Genomic DNA, 11,329 nt, shown 5'->3' with positions numbered 1-11,329 from the left:
TTAAGTATTGGTACCTGCTACCTGTAAAATTCATTGAATGGATTATTAAGTACGAAAAACAAATCTACGGTTTGTTTCTCGTTTAGGCAAAAATAAATGTTGTCTGTGATGAACTTTAACCTTGATTTAAGGCATCTCAAATGATACACAGTTTAATTTTAATGAGCTACATGTATTTTAATGCCATGAGATATAAAGGTAAATAGAATTTCTAAACTCTCCACCGTTCCACTTAATTTATGCTAGTTGGGTTATGATGTCGTTGATTTGTTGTCATGTGCTTATGTTTTCCAAAGGCTTCCTATACTAGTATTTTTTTTATGGATTTATAAGCTAAATGACAATTCAGAAAACATAACAGGACACTCTAAAAGCCTTTGTCGCTCACCCAGGTGTATGTGCATTTAGGAAATTGGAAACTCTCCAAGATTGTAGAAAAAAAAAATTCATGGCCTTTCCCTTTATTATTAATTTTGTATTATTAAAGACAGTTTCTCTGTCCAGATTACAAAGAACTGTACATTTCGTCACATACTGCAACTCCTTTAAGAAGACTAATGCGAATTTTATCTGACCTATTTGCAGAACTTGCATCGTTGATCATTAAGTCCTGTACCAAGTCAGGAATATGGCAGTTGTTATCAAATAATCCGTGTCTATGTATGTTGGGGTTTGTTTATGTTGCACTTCAGTGTTTCTATTGTTCCTTTGTTATTATTTTATAGTTGATGTGTTCCCGTCAGGTTTAGTTTGTTACCCGCATTTCTTTTCTCTCAATCGATTTATGACTATTGAACAGTGGTATTCTACTGTTGCCTTTATTGGCCATGTTATATTTCTATGGATCTTTTATTTGTCACTATACGGCTTTTAACAATAAACGAAAGGTAAACTGTTAAGCAAGCTATATATAAAGGCCCCCCGATATTAGAAATCTATATCAATTCATGAGTTTTGAACAGCGGTATACTACGGTTGCCTTTATATATAAATCAATTAAAACGAAAAATCAAACTGCCTTATTTTGAAACAATCAATAAACAAAAACTAATTTGCTATACAATAACAAAAGCAAACTGTACAATATGCTCCAAAATATAAAAATTTGAAAAGACTGAACTCAGATTAATACAACTAACACAAAGACAACTACAACAAAATACTTTAGACACTTACAATTGTAGTACTAAACGTACAGTTACTGAAAGATAGTTAAAGCTCCTTTAAGAATGGAACGCTTCTTTTTGTTCCTTTTTTGTAAATTCATTAGGAGTATAAAGGCATTGAACGAAGTACATTTTCGCGCTTCATTCTAAAAACGTGAGCACGGTCGACGTTATTACAACCATATGAAATCACCAAAAAGAGGCAAATACTTATAATTACATTTTTCGCTTTGAAATGAATCAAGTTTTTTTTATATTTACCTGTGCACTTTATTGTGGAAACGTGTGTCATCATAAATGTTACAATTCATTGAGAAGTGAAGGTTAATATCAAATTGTAAATAGGCAGAGAAAAACATGATCTTATACAATGCCAAAATATAATTTTGACAGATTGTAGAACCATACATATTCAAAGGTGTAAAACAATAATATTTTTTTTTTTTTTTTTTTTATCGTCAACAAAACCAATGTCTTCATATAAAATAACGTTCTTCCCAAATATTCTTTCAGTGGTAAGTTGAAACCGTTAACGAGTCAGATTAACCTGACAAAATAAAGATCTGAATGTCTAGGTTTCTACGTCACCATATATTGCTAAGACATCAGCAAAGCCAACATCTGCAAAAAAAACCATGATTTATTATAGTTCAAGGTACAAACAAGTTCTTCAGTGCATTGTTCAATATATTCCATTGAAAAACGTGATGGATAGTAGCAAGAAAGGCTTTTCTAATGATATGTTACTATTGTGGTATTTAGTCTGTATAAAAAATGTGTATGAGGTTTTTATATTGACGATATTTAACGAAATGCGTGTTTTTTTTTTTTTAGATAATGTGTTTAACGAAGATTCAGTTAAGAATGAATTCAACACGATAAACGTTAAAATTATTTGGTATAATTTCGTGTTATTATGCATAGTTTTAAAAGAATCGTCCACAAATTGTTTACATGCTTCATTCACTTATTTGGAAATTTTGGTTTTGCCAATAGAAATTTTAAGTTCATTATTGTTAACTCTTCGTATCATATATGTGCCATTTTTGTTTAAACCCACATTCTGTATGTGGCTGGTCCCAAGGCATGCGCCTGTAAATCAGTGGCTGCCGTTTGTTGCTGTATACCTTTTATTATTTTGTTCATAAATCAGCCCGTTAAGTTTCTCATTTGAATTGTTCTACATATGTAATTCCAAGGCCTTTTATAGCTGACTATAGGGTGACCTACATTTGTTCATTTGATATTTTACTCCGTATTGCCGATTCTAAATAAAACAAAAATGTTTTCGTCTCCTAGATTACTTTTAAGATTAATAAAGATGTGATAGGATTAGACAATTTCGCGTCTTAGGTAATTTTTTTGGTAAAATATAAAATACAAAACAATAGCAAAAAATAGGGAAAAGAAACAAAATTAGAAAAAAAAAATAACGAAAATATATGTTCCTCTATGTCTGTTTCCGAGCTATATACTGATTACGTATAAGAAGTAATAATGGTCGTTTTATGGTTATAATTAAAAAAAATACCTCCTGGACTGTTGGCATGTGTGCCTTTAGTTGAATACACGAAAAATGGCTGCTGTAAATTTGAATTTGGAATATTAAAGCAACTATTGTTCATGTTATCAGCAATCATAAACCACATTTGTGAACAGTTGTTGTACGTTGTAACGTCAAACTTATTATTTTTACCAACATCGACATTCCTGAAATATATGAAAATGATATATGAAGTATTTTAGACAATATATCTGATCTTGCATAAATGAAAAAACAGGTTCATGGCCTACACATGTATAAATACACATTTAGGCAATCGACAAAACAAACTATTTGAATGTTTTAGATCAATGATGTGTTTGAAGTGGTCATTTGGTTGACAGTTACTGTATATAACATTCAACAGTATACACAACGCTTAAATATATACAATTTATAAACAAAAGTGTTTTTATTCAGTGTTATGATATGATTACAATTTTATTTGCTGATAAAGTCTCCTTTTGCATTAAAAACAATATGCTAGATAATCATACTTACTGGAACTAATATGTTATTAAGGCTGTACATGCATTTATTGCTTCTCGTACTTTTTTAATAGCAGTCTTGTTCCTATGCTGGTATTAATTGCTATGTATGGCAAAACTAAAAGGTAACTACTGCCGCATAGTAGATTATGATATTTTAGTTTTACATGTGAAACTTTATACACAAATTTACGACAAAAGTCTTTTTGTTCCATACAGTGTTCATTTCAATTATTGATCGGTGACTTGTTTGTGGCCCATAAATTCTTTTGATGTGTTGTCTCCTAACATGTTCGCTTTGATTCTGTTTGTATTTACGAATAAGTTTAAATGAACATTATCTGGGTCATTTTCAAAAAATGTCGAATGCTCAGTACACCCATTCTAATTTTTTTTTTATTTCTAATGGAAATTTCAGTTGTAATGGTTTAAATGAAAGCTTGTCGGATTTGTGATTCAGAACATTAATAATAAATACGCCTTACATCTATTTTGATAAGATTAAACTGCATTTAAGTCCGATTTTGGGGGTATTTGTGTGCGTACATTGTCAGAAAAACACATTTCAAATGATTTTTTTCCGATTTTCTGATCGCCTTGATATCTGCAAAAGGGACTTTTTAAGAACGTTAATTACAATTCTTACGAAAAATCTTAGCTTCTTTATCATTGTATGTAACAGATTATCTACAAACTAAATTCAATCAGCGTGCAAAAGGTTCATGTCTATCCTGTTACCGCTACTTAAATCAGTCGTTAAATTATTCTCCCTATGAATATTGAATCAGTCAGTGTTGATTTCAAAAATGCAAAGTAATCTATACATTCAAAACGCCTCGTTTCTTGAACGACAGTGTTGAGAAAAGAAATTTCAAGACATTTAGTGAAAAAAATAGAGCGTACTTTTTTTCATGTCTATGCTGTTGCCAACCATTTTGATTAATTACACTAACAGTATGGTTGTAAAAAGTGCAATAACGTGTTGGAAACCAAATTCACAATAGAAAACCATAATCACTTCACCAAAGGGAGTAGTTATTTCACAACAGCAATCAAAAACGAAGAAATTTGTCTATCCTGTTACTATGGTTGCTATGGTTACAGTAACAGGATAGACAATTATAGACAAAAAACGTCGTTAAATTTTTTTATCTTAACGTGTATGTGGAAAACGAATGAAATATTTCATTGTTTGAACTCATCTTAAGGTTATAACGTCTTAATCTTTCCAATTAAGAATTTGCAGGTGCACTACTGATATCGGTAACAGGATAGACAAAAATGTAACAGGATAGACTTTTATATAGTGATATATCAGAAACGTACGTTCCTGTTACCAACGAAATAAAGTGAAAAGTAAATTAACTTATGAGGGATTTACTTGATGTTGGGTTTATTTGAAAGGGTGAAAAAAGGCCGAACAATATAAATTGCTATTTTAGACTTGCATTACTGGTGGTAATTTTTACAACCTTTGAAAACCAATTTTTAGAGCTATTTTTCAGTACAACCTAGAAAATTGGCAAATAATCTATTATTTTATAGAATGAATATATATAGAAGTTTATTCTCTTGAAAACCATCTAATTGGTAACGTAAAACAAGCTTAACATTTTATCTAAACCTTTTCTTAATAACCCAAAATTTCTTTTGAAAATGGTAAAAGGAAACACAAAATATTGTACCACCGATCAAAAAATGTTTCAACATATTCTTGTATGACATCATTAAGATTGCATCTTTTAATATGTTGATCTTAAAGTACTGTTTGTTTTGATTTGCTTATGTAGAGGGTTGTTTGAATAAGTAACTTTTAATAAATTTTTCAATTTTAAAATTCGACTTTTTTTTTAAATAACCCATCTATGAATGAGTGGTAAATGATTTAGTTGGGAATCTTGTCTCTAGAAAATACTTTCAATCCTTCCTAAATTCTTTCAAGGATAAAAACAAATATTGGCTTAATGGGTACCAGTTGAGGACCAACTTTGGGTGCGGGATTTTCTTGCTGCGTTGAAGACCCATTCAAGGCCTTCAGCTGTTATCTATTCTTTGTTCGTATTGTTGTCTCTTTGGCATATTCCTCATTTCCATTTTCCATTTGTTTTGTCAGTGATAAATTGAAAACACAACAAAACATGCAATAAGACGCATGTATAAAACCATAAATTTATAAACAATAGTTCCCTTAAATCATTAATTTATATTGTTGGATTGTAAATGGTCATGCTTTTCTCAGATTTTTTATGACGTCATTATACTAAATTTGTTGAATCAGCACTGATTGATATTTTAGTCTTGGATTTATGATTTATTTATAGTTGTAATTGGCTTTAAACTAGCTATCAGTATTTGCAATTACTTTTAGATGGTACTGTGATTTTTTTCGTCGTCTAGATAGTTTTATGTTTTGTTCGTGCCAATTTGATGTATCAAACCTTTCCTGGTTTCTACAGTTTGCTAAGATTGTGTGTTTTTACACTACTATCCGATGTTTGGGAATGATACAAACAAATTTAACTCAACTAAATTATGTATTTGCATGTATTGTAGATTTTGTCATTGGTAACTGTCCGACATATTTTCTTTTTGATTATTACTTTTTCATAAATCAGGCCATTGGTCTTTTCTCTCGTTCGAATTGCTTTTCAATTTTCATGTCGGGGCTTGTTAAAGCTTACTATGATGTATGTGGTTTGCGCATTGTTGAAAGCCGAATGTAGACATAAAGTTGCTTACATTTCCATCCAGCGGACCTAAGTGGATACGTGTCTCATTGGCAATCATAGTTATTACATCTTCTTTTAACACTTTCACATTCTGTTTGTGCATGTCATTAATTTGCTCCTTGGTTAAGGAAGTACAGTGAACTAAAATAGTTAGCATCTACATCTTTTGATTTGTGGTAGATAGCTGTCGCATTGACACTCACATTTTCTACTTTTATATGAATTTATACCTATATATATATATATAAAAGTTAAATGACCACTTGAACACAGAACCATAAGTGGAATGATATCACAGATCGGTGGATTCTCAACGTTCATCTAAAAACATAGCACACTTACTCAGGACGATAAAATGTGAAGAATGCTAGTTAATATTAAACTGATCATAAATACCAGGATTTTATCAGCACCAGACGAGCGTTTCGTCTACAAAAAAACTCATCAGTGACACTTGAATCAAAAGAATTTTAAACAGGCGAAATAAAAGTACGAAGTTGAAGAGCATTGAGGATTAAAAATCCCTAAATAGTTTGCCAAATACAGCTGATGTAATCTATTCCTGAAGTAGAAAGGTTTTAGTTTTTCCAAAATTCAAATTTTTGTAAACAGAATTTTTTAAATTTTGACCATATCAATGATAATTCATTTCAACACAGAAGTGCTGACTACTGGGTGGACTGGTGATACCCTAGGGCGATAAAAACTCCACCAGCAGTGGCATCGACCAGACGCTACATAATGCGCGTACTTATTGACTTACCCATTTAAAGTTGAACTGTTGATATGCTTATTCAAATCACTCCATGAACTGTCTTGTAGAAATTCTGGCTTAAACCAAGTAGACTTGCTAACAGTGTCATAGTTAGGGAATCCGCCAAATTTCAAATAAGCCACTTTCATCCCTTTCTTATATAATTCAACCTTGACCTATTAACAAAACATTATAAATCGTCAATGAATTTACTTGAAAATTTTTAACACAGCAAACAAGTATCAATGTCATTGAAGCCAAGCAGAATGAGGCTGATGTCAAATTGTTATTTTTCTATATGTACCATTTGCACCAAGTGATAATTATCAATCATATATAATATTCCTTCATACTTTTAAATTCCTTAAAAACTAATTTATAGAATAATCGTGACTACTGTTCTTATACTATTCAACCTTGACCTTCATCTTCGGATTTCAAATGTTTGACTTTGAGCGTTCCTGATGCAGGTAAGTCCAGAAAAGCGCTTCGGACACAATAACTTATTAAACGTGTTTTTTTCCCATTTTTTACATCACTGCTGGTGGACTATCAGTCTCCGAGGGTATCATCAGCTCAGTAGTCAGTACCAAAAAAGGTAACAAATATTTGAACTTACTTGAAAGATAACGAGTTCTTTCCATTTGTCAATAAAGGAACTTCGGTAATGTGAAGAGCAAGCTGTTGTATTGGTACTCTGACATAATTTAGCATCTTGATTTTTCAACTTATCCATCATAAACAACGTATGTACAGGAAGAAGAATATTCTTTGTGCCTCTAAATAGCATTTTCCACTTTGGATTTCTGAAGTCATGTTTCCCTGAAACACACCAAGGTAAAAGTAAATATTTTAAATTATAAAACCGAATACATTAATTTAAATTTTTACACTAAGCAGACATACATATAGGCTTTGTTCTTTTTAAAAGCAACAATGATTGCCAATATTTATTGAAGTTGAAAAAAAAATGTTCGTCCAAGGAAAAAAACTCTTTATCCTCTCCCTTTTCTACAGAAGAAAATATTTAAGGATGTTTGCTTCTCTACTTTTTGAATTATTGTCAGATTTTCGGAATCCTCTCGTTTTATCCATGTATTAACATTAAAACATTTGCCCACTAACCCCTACTTTTCTTTTCATATATTTATTTCATATTATATAAAAAGCTATATTTCAAAATCTTATGAAATCCTTGTTATTTTTTCATAGTTTTTTAAACAAAAAAGGTGCCAATGTTAAGTGAAAGAAAAATCTAGAGAGAATTATTTCCCGCTAAATTTTCAATGGCTTATATCTCGAAAACAAGCACACAGACACTCCATTTTTTCTGCTTTTTTATTTTCTTTATTTATAAACTTTCAATTTTTAACAGTCTTTTAAAAAGCTTGTTATTTTTAAACTGAGTAGCGAACATCCTTAATATACTATGCAACATAATACATCCGAATATGTGTTGTACGATATCAAGCAGATAAGAAAGACTAAATAAGTTTTTATTCTGGATATGCATGTAGAAAACTAAACATAACATGCTCATTATAGTTGTGAACGCCAGACTCGCGTTTGATGTACATAAGACTCGCTAGCAATTCACGAATCAAAACAGTTGGAAAGTTACTCTTTATTGTTCAAATGAATGTTTGCCGCTTGTGTGTTTTCCTCTTTTTTACAATATTTCAAATGACCTGGTCGATATTACGCGAGAAAAAAAAGGTGGTCCAAAACTGATTGTAGCAGTAGTTCCATCCTCTACAAGTCTGCATACACCCGTTAATATTGATTGTATTCTGAGATAAAAAAAAAAAAAAAAAAAAAGACCTACTGTAACATTGTCCAGGCTATATCTCTGATGGTATAATTTAATTGAACAAGTCCTTGAATGTATGTTAGACCTCTAGACTACAAACTAACAGATGGCAACAGAAGTAACCTTCACTATAAGACAACGCATTTTTTATTCTTTCTTATACTAGTATACAAAGGTTTGCAACATAAGAACATCTTTACGTATTTTTCTGGCAAAATGGAGACGTCAAATGGCCAACAAAATGTTGGGTATAGTTTGAAATGTAAGTATACATTATAACTGCCGAGCAGTTTCATCTATACGGCAAAATTTTTATACAGAAATTCGTGCCATATCACTTTTTATGTCATCTTTGAAAAGATTGAAAACCCCACTAGACCTCTAGACCAGACATTCTACTGAAGTGAACTGAATCAAGCAATTTCAATGAAAATAAAATGTCGATTTCTTTTTCCTCTTTATTTATAACATTGAATTGTTGACTGATTCGATCCAAAACAAAAATCATTATTATACTGGTAAAAGGAATGGGTAATTATTTAACCTATAATATGGAATCAAACAGACCTAGAAAAAATCTATTTCACGTGATCGTTATTTACTTATATTCATGTTTGTTGACTAATTCTATTTCCAAAAAAATCATTCTTATACAGGTTCAAAGGATGATTTAATTTTTCACTTATAATATGGAATCGAATAGACCTTAAATGTGCATTAACAGAGGCGGATTTAGGGGGCCAGGGTCCCCCCTTTTTGGGAAAATATTTGGTTGCTTATATAGGGAATCACTGAAGCGTGACTGGAGCGGGCCCCTTCTTAGGTCAGTCAAAAAGTTCTCTTACGTGCAAATGAATATTATAAACATTGGTTAAACATTATTCTAATAAGACGTGCTTCTTTCGCTTTGTAAACAACACCGTGTGAAAATTCTCGATATATCTATACTTAGCGCAGACTCAGAAATATACATAATAATGGATATGTCAATTTCATCATGGAACACTTTCTCCACAATCAGGGGTTCATTAAGGGATGAAAATAAGCTTGATATTTATGTTACGATTTTAAAAGCTATCAATATACTAATTTAAGTTGCAGTATAAAAACAATATATTTTCTTTTGTAACCATCGAAGTTCGTATAATATTGTAGGTTTTGTTTTATTTTCTATTCTATTGCATTATTCGCATATTAACTGATTTCAGCGAGTCAACATGGCAGCTCCTTCGTTACGAAATGTCAATTTTGGTTTTGATGGTAGCTTACGAGAAAACATGTAAATTAAAAATCGCAAATATTGGGTTTGATAATTAAACATATTTTTTCTAGCGGTTATTAACGAAATAATCAATGCAAGCTAAAGATTTCTGAGAATATTTGAGCTTTATCTAACAAGGAGTAAAAAGGAACAGCTCAGTACACAAACGGGCATACCCATCCTCGCTTCACTATTTGAATTAACTTATTTGTCCTATTACAATCGAAATAATTCATGGAAGCCATAGGTTTGTTGATCATTTACACATAGCCTGGCCCGTGATATTTGTTAATTTTATCCCTCCCAAACTCTAAGGGTAAAATTCAAATATCACGATATCACGATATTTTTATATGTGAATTTCCACAAGTCTATGGTTTCGATGAATCATTTCTTAATTATATATACAACATTATAATTTATCTTAAATAGTCATAATAATCCAATCTACAAACCTTTTGATTTCCACATTAATGTACACATTTGACACGTCATAATGTTTAACCTCATATTCTTTTGGCCACTGAAAGTCAGAGAACATGTTTTTGTACCAGCGTTGTAACACACCGCAGTACATTTAGGATCTTGTAAACAAAACATGGTGCACTGTGATTTTACGTCATGATCTAATACAAGAGATTTGTTCTCTATTGAAGAATGGAAGCACTTTTTGGAAGCTGTCTCAAATATCTGCGAACGTGCTATATGATCAATGGTATCCGCCTTAGTAAACGCCGATAAATAAACAAAAAGCTGAAATAATGTAAAAGTCGGCATGGTACTACCTTTACTCTCCATGGTTTCTCTTTGATGCGTTCAATTACAAAATGTAGCTTTGTTTTATACGATACTTGATTAGTAGTTAATTCGACAAAGCCAAAGTGGACAAACATATTTAAAAATGTAATAAATTAAAGCTAACCAAATATTCAATTGTTTATTGATATACAAATTATCGTACTTGGAGTGTAAAGAAAACAACAATTATTGTTAATGTGCATATGATGAAGTGACTATCGGAAACGAAGGAATGGAGGAAACGTATCTATCAATACCAAAGCCAATCAAAAGTATTCTTAATAAGAATAAATATCAAACAACGTCATCTATTTGCACATCTTTTATAAAAAAAATACAAAAAATAAACGTTATTTACAACTGTATCAAGTGAATTTGGTATCCAATCAAAAGTATGATTAAAATAAATCAAACAACGTCATTTGTTTACACATCTCTTATAATATTAATATATCCAATCAAAAGTTTTAAATAAATCAAACAATGTCATATGTTTACACATCATGACTGCAACCTGTAAATTATTATATGTAACTTCCTTCGATTAAGGTTTATGTACCCTTCTGTAGCCATTTTTGTACGAATTTTTCAAACCTCAATTGTATCAAAACTAAAGATATAATAAATAATAGAGATAGGCCATTTAGTACATGTTCCAAGGGGAAACTTGATGCAAAGCATTATTTTTTACTGTTTCATTGCATTTGATAGAAAAAAAGGACTTTGTGGCAAATAAATCAAGATTTTTATAGAAAATCCACAGCCTTTAATACAGAGATT

The 11,329-nt window shown here is 31.0% G+C and overlaps 1 protein-coding gene across 1 annotated transcript; it reads right to left on the bottom strand.

Annotated features, from left to right (window-relative positions):
- Positions 1–1,432: 1,432 nt before the first annotated feature.
- On the bottom strand, positions 1,433–10,671 carry LOC139517177 (uncharacterized). The gene is made up of 5 exons (XM_071307898.1): positions 10,207–10,671; positions 7,300–7,502; positions 6,690–6,856; positions 2,698–2,876; positions 1,433–1,787 (listed from the first exon to the last, which is right to left on the bottom strand). Exons 1-5 carry the CDS (start codon positions 10,547–10,549, stop codon positions 1,738–1,740), a joined length of 942 nt encoding a protein of 313 aa, XP_071163999.1. The 5' UTR covers positions 10,550–10,671; the 3' UTR covers positions 1,433–1,737.
- Between the last annotated feature and the right edge of the window lie 658 nt (positions 10,672–11,329).

This window comes from Mytilus edulis, chromosome 3, assembly GCF_963676685.1.
Source record: "Mytilus edulis chromosome 3, xbMytEdul2.2, whole genome shotgun sequence".
NCBI classification, from domain to species: Eukaryota; Metazoa; Mollusca; class Bivalvia; order Mytilida; family Mytilidae; genus Mytilus; species Mytilus edulis.
The sequence above is the reverse complement of the archived record's forward strand: the minus strand, read 5'-3'. Positions and strand labels throughout refer to the sequence as shown.

Excerpts from the sequence above, each read along its gene's own strand:
- LOC139517177 (XM_071307898.1), bottom strand. The coding sequence starts at position 10,549 with ATGGAGAGTAAAGGTAGTACCATGCCGACTTTTACATTATTTCAGCTT. Across the intron at positions 7,503-10,206 it reads ATTAATGTGGAAATCAAAAG|GGAAACATGACTTCAGAAAT; the intron begins GTTTGTAGATTG and ends GGTGTGTTTCAG. Across the intron at positions 1,788-2,697 it reads ACATGCCAACAGTCCAGGAG|ATGTTGGCTTTGCTGATGTC; the intron begins GTATTTTTTTTA and ends TTTTTTTTGCAG.